Source organism: Marmota flaviventris, chromosome X, assembly GCF_047511675.1.
Source record: "Marmota flaviventris isolate mMarFla1 chromosome X, mMarFla1.hap1, whole genome shotgun sequence".
Lineage (NCBI taxonomy): Eukaryota > Metazoa > Chordata > Mammalia > Rodentia > Sciuridae > Marmota > Marmota flaviventris.
Genome location: NC_092518.1, coordinates 4,485,566 through 4,503,352, shown reverse-complemented (window position 1 = coordinate 4,503,352; position 17,787 = coordinate 4,485,566). Strand labels below are relative to the sequence as shown.

The 17,787-nt window shown below is 46.7% G+C and overlaps 1 protein-coding gene across 3 annotated transcripts in view; it reads right to left on the bottom strand.

Moving 5' to 3' along the window:
* Positions 1-17,787, bottom strand: part of Tbl1x (transducin beta like 1 X-linked) — a 180,130-nt gene that overhangs the window by 39,043 nt on the left and 123,300 nt on the right. For all 3 annotated transcript variants that reach the window (XM_071606828.1, XM_071606826.1, XM_071606827.1), the window contains exons 3-4: positions 13,018-13,106; positions 5,214-5,321 (exon numbers count right to left, since the gene is read on the bottom strand). In XM_071606828.1, the coding sequence (XP_071462929.1) occupies positions 5,214-5,271 (58 nt within the window). In that variant the 5' untranslated portion in view covers positions 5,272-5,321; positions 13,018-13,106. The remainder of the gene's footprint in view (positions 1-5,213; positions 5,322-13,017; positions 13,107-17,787) is intronic.

Here is a 17,787-nt window from a genome sequence, read left to right as displayed (position 1 = left end):
CAAGACCCTCAAACCTGCCCACTTCAGGCTCCATGCAAACCAGGGGCTGGCCATAAGGGCCACACAAGAACATTTTGAGAGTCACTGAAAAGAACACAGAAGAATAGCCCCATACCACACCCATCCTCAATGCTGACCCCCGGCAGACACCAATGTGGCATCCGCACAATCCCGAGACACGTGAGGAATGTTGTGTAAATGGAACTGTGCACAGTGGGATCTCCTGACACCAGTACTAGGAAGACTCATCCATCTTTCTGCCTGTGTCAATAAAGCTCATCCCTTTTCATGGCTGAATAGTACTCCATAGTGTGGATGTGCCACAATTAGGTTAATCTATCACCCACCAAAGGGCGTGGCAACCTTTGTGGTGAGTGCTATTACAAGTATCATTTTCTGTTCTATGTTTAAGATACTCATAATGTCAGACATAGATAGATTGAGCTTACAAACAACACCTGTGCATACCACGCACTTAAAGAGTTCCTGTTAAACCCTTAATGCTCCTGTGGCATTGAGGTGAACCCTTTCTCGGCAAGTGTTCCAAACTCAAACAATCTGCACATTAACGTTCTTGCTATAAGACTTTTCCCCCAAAAAACAGAGTTAAAATACACAACACAAAATAAACCATTCTACCCATTTTCAAGTGGCATGGAAGACATGCACCCTGCTGTCCAACCATCCCCACCACCAAACCTATTCCTTCTGCAAAACTGAAAAACTCCTGTCCCCAAGCCCCTGGCAACCACCATTCTGCCTCTCCGCAGGGGGGATGCGTCTACTCTGTGTACCTCTTATAAGGGAACCAATCAGCATTTACACCTTGCGACCAGTCGACTTCTCTGAGCACAACATCCTCAAGATTCATCTGTTACATACCATGGGCCAGAATTTCCTTCTGGTGCCTTCTCCTGGGTCCTCACATGGAGCTCCCTGGGCCTGTTTCATAAGGACACGCGTCTCATTCATGGGCTGCACCTCGCGAACTCGGCACTGCCAGAACCCCACCTCCAACACCTGCACCTCCGGAGTTAGGATTTTAACGTGAATTCGGGGCAGAACACAAATGTTGGGATCACAGCAACTACCTCTTAGGAACAAGGACGGTACATAATAGCAACCTTGTGAAGAAAAAAAAAACTCATTCCATATATCTTGTCTCACATTTGGACATCAGCTCTTGAGGAACACGGCATGTGTCCAGGGTGTAGGCATTTGCTCTTAAAAACGAACAATAGCCGGTTCCAAATAATGGGAAGATGGTGACGTCAATGCAGGCGATAAAGACGCACAACGAATGGCCTCTTTGCTGAGAATCACGACAGATCCGAACACGCACTCCAACACGGGTGCTGTGGTCAGTCCTACGGAGGGTCTTCAGATTATCACAGTGAAGAAGGTGGGTCAGCCTCGGAGTGACTTACCATATATATAAGAAATGAACTCCATTATCATGGTGGCCAACTCTTTCAGTATCTAAAATGTTTAAGTGACAGCTGTTGGAGCGTGTAAGTGGGCAACCTCTCTGCACTGGGCAAAGCCTCAGTGAAACGCCATTTCTCACTGGTTGATTTTCACCTGTGTTGTTACCAGAACCTTCACGGGGTTTATTCCCGAGTGCTCCTAGTGGTGTGCCGAACCCAGCCTCATGTTCTGGCTGATCCAAACAGCTGGGCTGGCTGCAGCAAACCCAGGCCTTGCACACGCTTGGCAAGCCCTCTACACTCAGCCACACCCCCGGCCCTTTTTATTTTGAGGCAGGGTCTCACTAGGTTGCAGAGGCTGACCTCAAGCTTGCAGTCCTCCTGCCTCAGCCTCCTGAGCAGCTGGGATTACAGGAGTGCGCCATCACGCCTGGCCAGTTTTTCTTTGGTGCGGAAAGTTCAACTGGTCACTGTGTGGAAGCTAGGACCCTGATTCAGAATCCAAAGAGGAAGTACCAGACGTCATCAATATCCTACAAATACAAGTGCTGGATAAAAGTCCTTTTACCTACTCTTCAGGGCGTCTCTCCTGTCCCTTCTATAAACCTCCGTGTTTAGAAAGCGTCTTGCTTCTGCCTTAGATGAAAAAAAACACCCAGTGGCTTCTGATAAGGCTAAACCTACACCTACCACAGGACCCAGCAATCCCACTCCTAGGCACTTCCTCAAGGTAAACAAAAACCTCTGTCCACACAGAAAACCTTACATGCAAAAAGAACTCAATGTTCCTCAACAGGGGATGGACAAGCAGACTGTCATACAGCCTTCAAAAGGGAATATTACTTAGTCATAAAGAATCCACACACGGCTGATACATGCAACCGCACAAACAAGCCTCAAGGGCCTTGCACCGAAGGAAGGAGACTATGACTATGTACCCTGCGACTCCATGCCCACAGCATTGCTACAGAAGCAAAACCTGACGGACCGAAAACAATGATGGCTGCCTGGGGCTGGCGTGGATGACTCGGGAACCTGGGAAAATTGGGGAAGAGCAACAGAATCTCTGTCTTGGTTGGTCTCGTGACCTATCTACGTTTTGCAAAATCTACAGACCTACACTCCAAAAAACGGTACACCGTGGGCTTCACAAACAGCACCCAGAGGCAGCGAGACCCTCACCGAGCAAGCCAGGGTGCCGGGACTTGAGCAAAACCAAGCGCAGCCTCTCTGGTACTGGAGCTGCTAGTTCAAATGCTGCTACTGTTTCATCTAAAGGTCTTGCTTCTTAACCCCGTTCCTCTTCCAGACTGCTGGGAATGTGCTGCGGGGAGGTGCTGCACATCGAGAACATGGACTGAGCGCTCTGGAGAGGCAAGGCCCTCTCGGAAAAAAAGCAGCCTTCAATATCCTGCTTCCTTGCTGGGAAGTGTATGCTCCATGACATGGAATCCTCTCTTCCTTGCAGCCTAAATCATCCCAAATGACACCCTGGATATTTGGGGAATGGGAAGGAAAGAGAAGATGGAGGAGAAGGGTGGTGGACAGAAATGGCACCTGGTTCATCCTGCAGATGAGCAGGACCTGAGCAGTTCAGTGGCTCTGGAGGAGCCGAGGACCACTCACTGGGAGGCAAGACTGATTTTTAACGCGTGTGGTGGTATTGAAGGCGCGCGTGCGCTCAGGTGTCTGAGGGGGAGCGGATCAAGGAAATGATTTTCTTCTCACAGGTGGGGGAGAAGGTGCTCTTCAAGTTGGTGGAGGATCATCAACTATGGGCTTAACTAAACCTTAGAATTTGAGATAAACAGAAAACCAACCCAATAATGTCCACTTAAACACCAGCCATTTCTTCTCCTGCTTCTTCCTTGTGGTGCATTTAAAAAAATTCCAGAATACACACAAGAATTCCATCAAAGCAATCTCTCCTTAAACACGGGCCACACCTACTGGAAAGTAACTTGGATGTTGGTGAATCATTAGGAAAAGAATTCAACAGACATTATACAGCAGTGACACTTGGGAAATTCTGGACACCCTGCTCTGTCCCAGTCTCGGTTCCCTTGCTGCCTGGTCATAGAAGCTTTATAAAAATAAACAGGAGAAGTGTAAACAAACACGACACGAGGAGGCCAGCCTTCCTGCAGGAGGGAGGGAGATCTCTGTGTTTACGGAAAGAGGGCGCGAAGCGCTCCTGCCCCGGACGTGGGGCCAACCACCAGCACAGCAGCTGCCCCCAGGTAACAGACTCTCTTTCCTGCCTGGCATTCACAAACTCGGCTTGTTGTCACACACTCCCTGTCCCTACCATCAATATACCCTCGCACAGAGATATTTCTAAACGCAAAGTATCATGCAAGTACCACGAGGGGAGCACGACACGGTACGTGGGGTTTCTCACCTGCAGGCAGCTCAGGGGGTCTGAGTTCTGTGATAGGAGAACACCTGTCCTCCAGGTGGACAACTCCTGCAAGTTCTGAGGTGTGAGAGTGTGGTCCCCACAGCTCAGGCAGTATACTTTGTTTCTCTATCACTTTCTGATACCATGCTCTGGCAACAGCCGAGCCAAACGCTCAAATATGTACCAAGAACATGCATCACCATGAACAGTGCTAGCTGGGATTCCAAATAAAAAGTTCCAAGCTTGGATGAGCGAGGGATTTCATTTAAAACATGCTACATGTCCCACCAACTATCACTTTTGCCTGGGAGAACCACTTTTCTAGGGGAAACCGAGGCTCAAAAACCGACGCTACGTAATATGCTCAGGGTTTGAGCCATTTTCTTTGCATCGATGCCTGCCCATTTTCTCTTTCAGCCTGGGTCCAGGTGCCGATCAGCTGGTTCCTCCTTAAACCTAGCACAGACGGTTCCGGGCTGACAATGCTTCGACTTATCTTTGGACCTTGACAACAGCACACGTGCCTTACACATTCAGGAGAAACTGTGTTTCAGACTTTGCCCTGGGATCTTGAGTTCTTGCTGCACTTCTGATTCTCAGATGCGGCACCTCCGGGCAGCCCCAGGATGGGTAGGTACACATGCAATGTCTGAGCTAGGGGGCTTGCAGGCCAGGTACAGTCCATGCAGTTTCAGGTCAGGATGTTTTCTACTTTTGATGAGTTTATCAGGATGCGACCACCATATAATATAAGCAAACAGGTTACAGCATTCAGATTGGCTAGGCTAAGCTATGGTGTTCAGTAGCTTAGGCTATAGGTATGAAGTGCATTTTCAACTAAGGGTGCATTTGAGGGAGGTGACCACATTGTTAAGCAGAGGATCATGCTGTCATCTAGATCTAGGATGTCTCCAAAGGCCCACATACTAGGTAAGGTGGTGGAGTGTTGAAGAAGGGGGGGCCCCAGTGGGAGGAAGCTAGGTCTTTGGAGGTGCATCCCATCCTGAAGGACCCTGGGCCCTTCCTCTTTCACTCCATAAGTCTCTGGTGTCAGATCTACAAGGTTCAAATCAACACCCCAGTGGGTCAATGTTCTCACCATAGTGGAGACCAGGGGCACAAACTGCTCCTGACCCTCTCCATGTTTATCACAAGTTCTCTTGAGGTTCACTTGGGTCTCATTTCACCTGAACAGAAACATCATGGGGATAGCATCGCATTCCAGCCTGGGAATGAGATGGCCCCAGGACCTTCTCTCCTCCCCACTAACTCTCGCACAAAGAGCACCGTTAGCCCTCCTTGTTACCCTTCCACCAACGGCTGGGCATTCCACCCGCGGCACATTGAAGGCGAATTTCCTCCCGACAGAGAACCAAACCCCTTACCTGATTCCTGGAGGTACCGATACACCAGAAAGTTCACCTCGTCACTGGTAATGCTCATCTTAGCCTCACCTCGCGGCGATGAGGTCTTTACAAAGCGGGAGCCACCCTCTGCGAGGAGAGAAGAAGCGATAAGCCATCAGTCAAAACTCTCAGGACGTTGCCTGCGTTTTCACGTCTGCATTCTTTTGGAGAGGACTGAAACCACCACCCACGCTCTCATACACACGACGGCAGTTAACGTCTGATGTCAGGTTTTATAATTATGTGATTATATAAAAACCAAGCCAGCAAACCCACCCAAACTAAGCCAAAATGCTTCTATTCCAACAAGTGCTGGCGAAAATGGGGAGAAAAGGGAGCCCTTGCACACTGGCTGGGGGGAACGTAAACTGCTACAGCCATGGCGGAAACCAGTATGGAAGTTCCTCAAAAATTAAAAAATATAATCAGTATTGGACATGTACCACCACCAGGAATGAAATCAGTAGGTGAAAGGGACACCCACACCCCTATGTTTAGTGAAGCACTACTTCCAATAGCCAAAAGTCCAACAACCCAGATGTCCTTCCACTGGTGAGGGAAAATAAGATACTATTCAGCCGTTAACAATGGAACCCTGCCATTTGCTACAACATGGATTGAACTGAAGACCATCAGGTTGAATGAAAATAACCCAGGCACAGGGAGTCAAGTACCAACTGGTCTCACCGATAGGCGCTATCTAAAAGTTGATTGCATGGGACTCGATAGCACAGCTGTGATGACCAGAGGCCAGGGACAGCAGGGTGGGAAGGGCTGATTAATGGGTATAATTTACACTGACAAGTTCTGAGATGCCCATGCACAGCAGCGTGACTGCAGATAATAATGCAGTGTATGTTTCCAAAAGCTACAAGAAAGCATGTTGAATGGTTTCACCATAAACAATGATAAATATTTGAGGAGACACAAGTTTAACCTGCTTTAAACATTACGCAGTAAACACATATACCAAAACATTCCATGGGCGAGGCACGGTGGTGCACGCCTGTACTCCCAGTGACTCAGGAGGCTGAGGCAGGAGGATCCCGAGTTCCAAGCCAGCCTCAGCAAAAGCGAGACCCTAAGCAACCCAGTCAAAGCCTGTCTCAAAATACAAAATAGGGTTGGGGATGTGGCTCAGTGGTCGAGTGCCCCTTAGTTCAATCCCTGGTACTCCACCCCACCCCCCCAAAAAAAATTCATGGTACCCCATTAATATGGTTTGTTTTTATATATCAGTTTCAAAATAGATAAAAAGTGCTTATTGCCTTTGATTTCATTTGGTGACATTTCTGTACTTGTGGACAGGGTGTAAAGAAAACTGTCAGTCAAAATACAAATGTGTCCCAATCTCTGCTTGATGTCTGGGGGAGTTTACTCCGAAGACATCGCCTTAGGAAGCCAAGTCAGACACTCAAAGAGAAGCTGTGAAATCAGAGTATATGCCCCGATAAAAAAGTGAAATATTATTTAAGGGGAAGAAATTAAAGAACAAAAACCATCTGACAGAACACGGGAGCTCCGTACAGACTCTGGCAAGAGCGTCACACTGCTGAGGGGGAATCGGTGCACAGGCAAACCTGTTCCTTCAGAATTTTTACATCCTGCCGGGGTGCAGCCCTCTGGTTGGTGTATCATCAACTCCTAATGAGCAAACAACAGACAGGCAGGCGTCTCTCAGGCTTAGTAGGGCCTCAAGGATGAACGTGAGAAACAGCTTGCCACTACCCATCCCGACGCAAATGTATCACAGACGTCTCCATCAGCCTCTGGGGTGCCACGCATTCATCAGAGATGGTAAACGAGGAATTTTTCAAATTTCATTTGAAGACTATCATTAAAATATAGAAAGTAATCGTGTGTGACTGTCAGCTGATCTCTGCACCCTGCTGCAACATCACATGAGTCATTATGCAGACAAAAGCAAAAAAAATTTTTTTTTTTTTTTAACAGGTTGAACTTCTACAGAATTTCTGACCCTTTGCCCCAAATAAACAACAATAAAAGAAACAGAAATTGCTGATCCACAGCATGAACTGAAGTGTGGCAATTCCTTGTTCCACAACTGGAGCTTCTGTGGTTTAAGACCGCTTAACAGGTAGCGATGGAGACAGGAGTACAATTCTGTGCTTTCAGCCTCTCCCTGCCCTAAGAACTTCGGGACAGGGCAGGACCATGTCAGCGGGCCTACCAGTCAAACTGCAGTCAACCTGGAAGTCCCTGGAAGGTAACCGAGTTGGAAAGATAAACCGGCACCATGCAGGGGAGGGCAGATGTCACCCTGCCTGCAAGGGTCACAGCAGTTGGGATGACCAACCTTGGAGAGCGTCTGGTCTCACTTTTCTGCAAGCTACAAACGAGGAGGAGACCGAGGCAGAGTCAGGATCTCACAGCAGAGAGAAACTGCATCCGTGGACTAACTCCGCATGCCTTGCCCCCCATTCCCAGGTGCCAGTGACCCACGGGGTCTCTGGGGGTGACTATTCTACCTCCTCTAAGTCTGCCTTTTATAATTTCTACCCTTAGGGTCAGGAACACAGAACAACCCCTGAGCAACCAATGGTTTAACCTGAAGGAGGAAACAGCAGGCTGAGGCCACAGGACATGCTCCTGGGCCTGCCTCGTGTCCCCTGACAAAAAGCACTTTTGCCGGTCAGCACTTTCTAACCCCCCCCCCCTGGCAAGGACCCCCTGGAATTGAGGTCCCAGGGTTGACATTCCTGACATGGTTCCATCATGTTTTCCACCCCCTATTTTAAGAGGGGGCCATTGCTACCATGCTGCCTCCGCCAAAGGCCGATCCCATGTCCACCAAGAAGTGAATCCCCCAGCCCCCTCCTCACTTTTGATTTTCTTCATCAAAGATCCAGATTTTTGAACTGAGGGTCAATGGGACAGTGGTTGGCTTTGGTTTGAGGTGTCAGAGATGGCAGATATTATAACGACTCCAAGTCCTCCTGTGGGCTTTATTTAAGTATCACCAATACTGCATATCGTTTTTAACAAACTCCTTTAAACATACAATTTCTACGCAGAGAATGAGATGACTTTGGGAACCAGCTCTTCCTATCACATGAGCACCTACTTTACTCACGCTTGATGAAAAAGAAAAAAAAATTCTGCCCCACTTTTTCTGTGACTAAGAAAAATGAGATCCAAGGAGATAGAAATAATTACTGGGCACCTACTATAGTTAAGCCATGGTAATTGGCAACACTAACCCAAAACCAACAAATTCCAAGATTCTGTCTCTGGCCAGGCACAGTGTCACACGCCTCCAATCCCAGTGGCTTGGGAGGCTGAGGCAGGAGGATTGCAAGTTCAAAGCCAGGCTCAGCAACAGCTGAGGCGCTAAGCAACTCAGTGAGACCCTGTCTCTAAATAAAATACAACATAGGGCTGGGGATGTGGCTCAGTGGTCGAGCGTCCCCGAGTTCAATCCCCAGTACCAGAAAAAAAAAAAAAGATTTTGTCTGTGATATACAGCTCATTAAGCTTAATAAGGTGTCTGTACAAGTCATGTAAAGTTCCCCACTGTCCCCGAAGGTATCCTGAGGAAGTAAGTGGCAGTCTTCCAAGAAAGGAAGGTTCATAGAAGAGCTAAATTCTTGACTGATGGGGACAAGACCTCTGAATCTGCAAGAAGCAAGGTTAGACAGAGAAAAAGTTCAGGAGTTTTTTTTTGTGTGTGTGTGTGCATACAGGGAAGGGTGTTTAATAAAAATCCCCCCCCCCCGCTTTTTTTGGTGGTGGTGGTGGTCCCAAGCTTTGATGGAGCCTCACACATGCTAGGCAAGGGTTTCACCACTGAGCTGCACAGCCAGTCCTTTTCAAAATTTTGAGACAGGGTTCTCACTAAGTTGCCCAGGCTGACCTCAAACTTGAGATCCTCCTGCCTCAACCTCCTCAGTTGCTGAGATTATAGGTGTATGCCACCACACCTGGCTGATCTCACTTTTAATGACAAGCCTCATGCCCCCCACCCCTCGTCTCGGGGCAAGAGGACCAACTTCTGTGATGGCATTCAGGGTGAAGGATCAAGCATGTTTGCAGAGAGGAGGCCACCTCCGTCTTCTCTGTCAAAGATGATTCTCTGTGGACAAGTGGCATGAAGCCACAGATGCCCGTGACAGTTGCAGTATGGACCAATTAGAGGTTCATCAGGCCGAGGGCTCCTACCTATTCCGAACTCACTGGCTCTGTCAGGGTATTGGCTAGAGATGAAGACCCAGAGCAGGACCCACCGCACGTTGGACCAGGGCAGCACACGTCGTGTCCCCACAGGTCCCCTCAGCCCTACCAGTTGACGAGGGACAGTCAGCCAGGCAAGGCCGCACCTACATATTCCGTCAAAGAGGCCTGCGCCCGGGCATCCTTCTAGAATGTGCAGCCGGAAACCCAAGCCTCTCTAACTCTGAAGCAGTTTCCGGAAAGGCTTCCAGCCCTGCACTTCTGAGAACTCGGGTGGATCTTTTCCAACCCCTCCCGGCGTCCAAACTAAAAGGGAGCTTTTGCACGGTTCACAGATCCTCCTCGCCCCAGAGAAGGGCGAAGGCCAGGGAGTTCTTAATTAGAGCAACCGTGTTTATTTTCTTGCCTGACCCAGTTTTTGATGAGAGACACCTTCAATTATGTTGATTTGAGGTCTTTGGAACTGTGATTACGCAAAAAGGGGGAAAAAGAACCCCTTCTACTTGCAGTTAAAGCCACAACACACTCTCTGTGCTGCTTCAACAACAGAAAGAAAAAAAAATAGCATAGGCCAATGGCGTTTGTGGAGACACCTCTCTCAAGACAAGTCATGTGTGTCTCCTTCCCGTTGGCAGCCTGCTGGCCTTCGGTCTGGAAGCCTCCATTAGCAGGGGTAATTGGACGAGGGCTCAGGTCTTACACTCAGAGCCAGGCAGCTGGCATAGGGGCTCATCCAGGGGCCCTTCTCTGTGCTTCTTTGTGGAAATGAACGGGTTCTCTGCTGCCTCGGTCACAGACTCCCTGGATGCTTTCTCTATAATGTCTTTCTCGAGTTTCTTTTCATTTTGCCAATATGAGCTGGTCTAAGATCAAACTTTTCATATACGTGTAAATCCAGATGTACCTCCTCTCAAGTCTTGCATAGGGACCAGCTCTCTTCTATGACCCTGCACATCTTTTCCTCCTATGTGTTGAAGCCAGTATGTAGCTCTTTACCCAAAGATGACGTGGTTAGATAAACTGTGGTAAAAACATGGGAAATACCACGTAGCCATTAAAATGATTTTAAAAAGCAACATGTCACATGTACTCAATGCTTCATACTTAGCAAGCATAAAGTGCTAAATGCTTTCTAGGACCTGTCACAATTCTGACATAAATATGGCTGTTACTCCTATTATTGCCATTTTACAAGTTAGCAAAATAATGGCTTTGAGTGGACCATGCACAGGGCTAAATTTTGCACATACACGCTTCAAAATGTGCTTACAGTTATCTCTAGGGGTGGAATTGTGTTGGACTTAATCTGTGTGTGTGCACTCGCAACTGTCTGTATTTGAGACAGGGTCTCACTAAGTTGCTTTTATTTGTAGTAAATAAATAATTGAAACCTGTCGATATCTTTGTGTGAGACTCGGTGCAATATGAAACCACAGGGTTGGGAAAGCCCCCAACAAGTCTTCTGCTGGGAGAAGAACTCTGCTCTTTGGGGCATAACAACACCTCCCAAAGAGGCACTCAGAAAGAGTCTTCTCTAGGCCTGGCTGCCCTTGTGGGTTAGTGAATGGCTGGCTGAGACTTCATGCAAACCCCTGTGCACATTCGCAGATGTTTAAGTGATAGAAAAGAGCTTGGAGGCCAGCCCAGAAGCACACCTTCTTCCAAACGCTCCATCTAGTAAAGGCAAACCTGTTATAAAGCTCGTTTCCGGAGCCAGGTGACAGACATGGTGAACAGTGTATGTTCCCTTTAACATTCACCTCTCTACAGTTAGATGCAAGTTCTCATATTCGAGATTCCAAGCCAATGCCTCTCAAGCAGGTCTGCTCAGGGAACACTGACACTGAGAGCTACTGCTACCACACAAGAGTAGTTTGTCCTGTTTTTCTAATGACTTGGGTGTTTGCGGTAATATTTCCAATGTCCAGATCATTACAACTGATTTTCTAGCCAGAATCAGTTTGCAGAGAGAGAGAGAGAGAGAGAGAGAGACAGAGACAGAGACAGAGGAACAGAGACTCCACATGATGTGCACCAGACCCTCGAATTTCAGGAACACACATGGGCTGGTTATGAAACCTCTATAAACACTGATTTTCCACCTAAATATATAGGATTCATCTGGGCCATAGAAAGTCTCTTTCCAGTGTTAGCATCGTAAGTGGGGTCATCTACCCGTGTCATCTGGCCTGCAGAGGCTAGTGGAAGGTGACAAGATCAGCCCTTTCTGTTTCCTGTCTTGCTATATGATCCCTCTTGTGTGAACTTCATGAGGTCACAGAGCTAAGGGAGCCCTTGCAGGGTTGGCCCTGCACTGCCTAGACATTCACCCGCTAAAACTGCGAGCCATATAAACCCTTTTTCCCTCTAAGCAACCAGGCTCAGATATTTCCTTAGAGTAACACCAACAACCACACTAAGAACTAATAAAACTGATACCTGCTCTTAGTCTTTCCTGCATTTTCCCACATCTACATCAGAGAGCAATTATCTTGTCTTTTCCTGGTTTGAAATCCATCTTGACTGATAACGTAAACAGTGACACTTCGAAATGTGGACCTTCCTCATGAGCATACCAAGCACTTTAAAACTGACATCCAAGAAGACACTATCAGAGCATGCTACAGATGACTGACAGGCGCGCGTTGGAATGGTGCAGTCAGAAGCCCTCACTTTCTAATGTGTTATTTGCAGATTATTCCCAGCCTTATGGAAGACCTACAGCTACTATAGTTCCCACTAAATGGAACAACACAGTCCCATTTCTGAGGATGATCACAGAGGGCCATCTACAAGTTGCCCACTATGGGAGAGTAGAAAAAATTCCAAGTCACTTACAAATGTCTTATAGTAGGAATCTGATCAATGCATAGTTAATTTATTGAACTGACACTTATGTTTCCTAAGCACCACATTAATACCCAATCAAAACAGCACCTCTCCCTGGTACCCACAGGTGTCAAGATAACAACTTCACAGAACTTCTCTGGGTGTCAATTTTGATTGTGTGTGTGGCCTTCAACTCGACACCTGTACACATGTAACTGTTTTCTCTGCTACCTTGGAAAGCTTGGCATGTCACCAGATTTATACATAGTGACCTACATGATTTTCTAATAAGTTTCAAGGTTAACCAGCAAGTCAATTTGCAGATAGACACAAATCATATTAAGAAACTAATAAAGCATAGAATTAAGGTACAGGAGCCAAGTAAAATCTATACTCAAGTGCCCAATTATAATTAATGCTTCAGCTTAATTATAATTCATAATGTTGACAAGAGAGATTGATTTTCGATGGTGTCTCCCTCTCATGGCAAGACTCAGGAAAGTTTATGATAGTCGGTCCAGGATCCAAAATTCTTAGAAGGCATCACAAGGCTAATTCCTCATGCAGAATTGACCACATAGCTTATAAGCCTTTGATGATGTTCTTACTACCTTCAATTTCTACAAAGAGGAATATCTGCAAGTTCTTTTTTTTTTGAGGTGGGGGAGATCACTTTAAAACAAGGGTTCAGCTTTCGTGAAATGCTTCTCAAATGGATCTCGGACAGCAGGACTAGCACACCCAGGGCACATGGGCTGCTTACCGTTACGGTGACGTCATGTGGAGACCTTTGGACCAGTGGGCTGCCCGGCATCCGATCATAAACTCCGCAGACCGTCTGCAGGCACGAGCCTGGGGAGAAACAAGATTGGAGAAACAGACTTAAAGATCTCTGGGGGTGTGCTGGCTTGTCACCCCACCCCCAGGCCTTCAGGTTTGTCCTTCATGGTGTCTAAAGGTTGCTGCCTTAATCCCGAGCTCAGATGACAGGGTGCTGGATGCAAAGCAAAAAGCAAAACAACCCAAAAGAGAAATTAAAATAGCCAGTGAGGCATGTAAAAATGATGGCAGAAAAGAGCCTCAAGTTAGACAAAACCACTTTTAGCTCAGATATTGCTACTGCTGGTTATTTTATGGCAAACGACTGTCCACCAAACCATCTTTGTTTTCGGACAATACCTTAGTGCAGATGATAAACTATGCACAACTCTTTTTATTTTTTCAGTTGCTACAAACAAATGGGCCATTTCCCCTTTGTCCGTAAGAAACTTCTTGTCCTGGGTTGGGAATGAACCTAGTCTCTTAGAGACTTGAAATTACTTGAAATTATCCAGAATCATCTAAAAACCAAGTAACCAAGACAATTAAATGACCGTCATTTTCTTTAAATTCTTACTCAACAGTTTTCAGTCAGAATCAAAAGGTACCAGGTTTAACGATTCAAATCCACACGAGGCTGCATGCTCAAGCTGTTTCTTATTAGTGAATTTATAAGGAACCCCGTAAATTGTTTTCAGGAAGTTCAAGCAAATTATTCCCACCGAGTTGTGTTTATAGTAATACTGTTTAAAGGAAGGAAATTAAAGAGATTCTACAGGCAGGTTCATGAGCCTTCAGGTTTCATTACAACGCATTAAAAAAAAGAAAGAAAAAAGAAATCCCAAGAATATACAAGATGAAAGTAATACCAGGCAAGAAGAGTAATGAGATTTATACAGAATACATCCACAACTCCAGAAATTAAAAGGCTTAGGAATGAAGCAGCAACAAAGGAATATTGATTTCGCTTCTAAAGTTTTTTTTAAAAAACCCACTGATTTATGGAAAGAAAAATCTTTAGTGGAGATAAACACAGCAGTACTTGTTAGAGTAAGTGGAAGCAGAAAGCAAATCACTGTTTGCAGGATTGGGCTGTAAATTATGAGGGGTGGGGAGTGGGCAGGGAGTAAAGCCTTATGATGAAATTACTAAATGTCATCAAGTATCAAAATACGAGCAGATTTCACCACAATAAGCTCCAAATTGCCTGTAAATTAAAACATTACAATCCATAATAATTCAATAAGTAATTAATATACAGACAGCTCTTATTACAAGCTGTTCAGGGAAAAAGAAAGCCTTAGAAATGAAATTCCTATTTTCTTTGGTCCACAACAGATGGTAACTCACAAATTAGAGTCTTGAAGTTGAAGATTATCTTTTATATATGTTGCAAAACTCTGTAAGTGTAATTAACTACTCTCCTACGTGTGATCAACACAGAAAAAAATTGGGCATGGCGACTCTGGTTTATAACATTCTGTGGTTACGCCAGACATCAGAACTAATTAGCTCATTGATAGAAACGATACATGAAAACGAGAAATCCAACCCCCGGATATCTGGTCATGACCGACTTCCATTTTCAGTAGAATCATTATTAGTAAACTGTGCCAGCAAGAGATGTTGATGTAAGTGAAGAATTTGTGTAAAGCACAAATGATGTTAATAACTGCAACATGTTCTTTTTCCCAAACGGCACGACCTGACAGATACAAAAAGAAGTCTCCGTGTCCTGTTGCCCTGGGCTCCTGGTGTGGCCGACATACACCCTGGGGTCTCTGCGCTCGCAACTCAGAAAGCACCTGCCTTCCCACGAAAAGTAGGTCAAAACAGAGCTTGGGCCGATACAGTTCTGGAAACAATTAAGGCTGTAATCAAATATGACAAAATAATTGACGAACTCCTGATCCACCAGCCCTCCTTCCCTGGTGCATTCACCTTGACCTTTAAGTCACGCACGCATGTCTTACAGCTTGCTGTGAGGCAGGTGTGCAGCTCCAAGACCAACTTCTGTAGACAGTGGACCAGCAGATTTGAGAAGTGACACGTACACCGTGGGTTTTGCCTTTGCAACGCTGTCATTGCTGGGGAGAGGTATTGGCCCCATGAATTGTTCTGTTGTTTGCATATGAGAATGTGTAACCACAAATCCCACCATTTCATGTGAGTATAATGCACCAGTAACAGAATGTGTAAAGAAAAAAACATACCACTGGCCGTGAGATTTCTATAGCATAGGCTGGTCATGGGGTGCATACACAAGGAATGCTAGGTGAATGAATGGTGTACCACATCAGGGATTGAACTAGGGGTACTTAAGTCACCTCAGAAAGCCCATCCCCAGCCCTATTTTGTATTTTATTTAGAGACAGGGTCTCACTGAGTTATTAGCACCATGCTGTAGCTGAGGCTGGCTTTGAACTTGCAATCCTCCTGTTTCAGCCTCCCAAGCTACTGAGGTCACAGGCATGCACCACCATGCCCAGCTAAAACTAGCCATTTCAAAGTGCACAGTTCAGTGGCATTTATATATGTTACGTGACTAGAACCTATACCCATTTCCAAAATATTGTCACCACTCCAGAAGGGAATCCTCTACCTGGGTAAGGAGGCTGTTCCCACTCCCTTCTCTGAGTTATAGCAACGAGCAGATCGACTTCCTGGACTTGCCCATGCAGGATGCGTCCTGTCGGTACAAACCACACTGCGTGGTCTATGACCTTCTGTGTCTACCTTCATTCACAGAGCATGTTCACTTCCATCAGGTGTAGCACACATCATTCCTTTTAATGGCTGAATACTATTCCGCTACGTCAATGGATTGCATATGGTCCAGCAGGTGATGAGCATCTGGCCCCTAGGAACGGTGCTGCTTTGAATGCGCACGCACGAGCGTATGTTTGGGCATCGACTTCGCATTCCCCGGGAGTACCTACCCAACAGTGCCACTGTCCTCCTCTGCTCTCTGGAGATGAGTCTACTCCTTCCTAAGGACCCGAGAGGAAAGCAGGAGAGGTGGAGAGAAGCTCGGCTGTCCTGACCTAGGGGGAGAGAAGGGGACGTGGCTACAGAAGCCAAGCAGACAACAAAGGCAGCAAGCCCACAAAGAGGAGCTGGGGACCTGCCAGCCTAAGAGCCACTTGCCCTGTGGCCAAGAATACCGGGCTATTTTTCTGTTGGGGGCAAACAAAATGACCTTCCCATTCAGACGCATGTGCTACTAGGTGCATAAGCACTTTCAAATAAAAGCACGAGATTATCAGGTCTCTGCCTCCCTCCTACCCCCGCCCCAGGACAGCAGGCATTGGGAGAGACTCCTCCACACCATGACCACAGGTGGAGCTCTCCTACAGGGGATGCACAGCACCCACCCCCAACCAAGATTCATCCAGGCCAAAAAGTCAAGGACCGAGGCTGAGGAGCTCTCTTACAAGAAAATAAATTGCAGAAGCACCGAGTTCATCTCTTTGTGGCTGCTGCCTGGATAATTTTATTTTGCAGGGGGTTTAAAAATACTAGAAGGTAACCAGGCGCAGTGGTGCACGCCTGTAATCCCAACAGTTCAGGAAACTGAGGCAGGAGGATCCCAAGTTGGGGGTCAGCCTCAGCAACTTAGTGAGGCCCTAAGCAAGTTAGCGAGACCCTGTCTTAAAATAAAAAAGGGCTGGGAATGTGGTTCAGTGGTTAAGCACCCCTGGGTTCAATCCCTGGTCCCCCCCCCCCCCCCAAAAAAAAAAAGTTGAAGATAAACATAATACAGGTCTTAAGATTCAGAAAGGATTGCCTAAGGGTTATTTCCATAGGTTGTCAGAAGGCTTCTTTCTGTGTGGTCCAAATTTATAAAATAAATAGCTGATGGATCGCGACAGGATGTGTTCTCATTGATCGTAAATCAAAGTGTTTAACAATGTAATTACTGATTCTCTTTCTAGATAAAATATAATCAAGTCTGTACAAGAAAACTCCTTTAGTTCCCCATGGAGAGGCCAGTAAGGAACAGGTCTGGGGCCTCCTGCCAACAGCCCGTGGGCACTTGCCAGCCATGGAACAGAGCCACCAGGGACGTGGATCCTCAAGGGCCCTATGGACACTTCAGGTGACATCTTGTCTGCAACCTCAGGAGGGGACCCAAGCACAGCATTCACCCAGCCTGGTCACACTGACATTGCTGACCTTCAGAGTCTAACACACTGTCAAAACCAGGTGGGGAATATGCCTGGGGCAGGGGGTCTTCTCAGCAATGCCTCATAAATCGGGGATAATGTTTGCAAGGCTGTGGCCTGGAAAACCCACAGCCAATGAACTCGGAAGCCCATCAACTGGAGATTTTAAAGTAGCAGAGAGTGTATGCCAGAGTATGTTCTTTGGAATGATTTTTTTTTTTTGGATGGGGCCAGTACTGGGGATTGAACCCAGGGCCTTATACATGCTAGCAAGCACCGTACCCCTGAGTTACATTCCCCACCTTTAATTTTTTAAATTTTGAGACAGGATCTTGCCATGTTGTCTAGATGACCTCAAACTTGTGAGCCCGCCTGCCTCAGCCTCCTAAGTAGCTGTGATCACAGGCCTGCGTCAATGCGCTGGACACAGAATGAAGTTTTCCAGGTCACTTAGTAGGTAGGCATTTGTTATGAAAAATGGTCCCCCATCCAAAAGGACCGGCATCGAGGGGTTAAATGGAGATGGAAAGAGTAACAGCCCGCACATG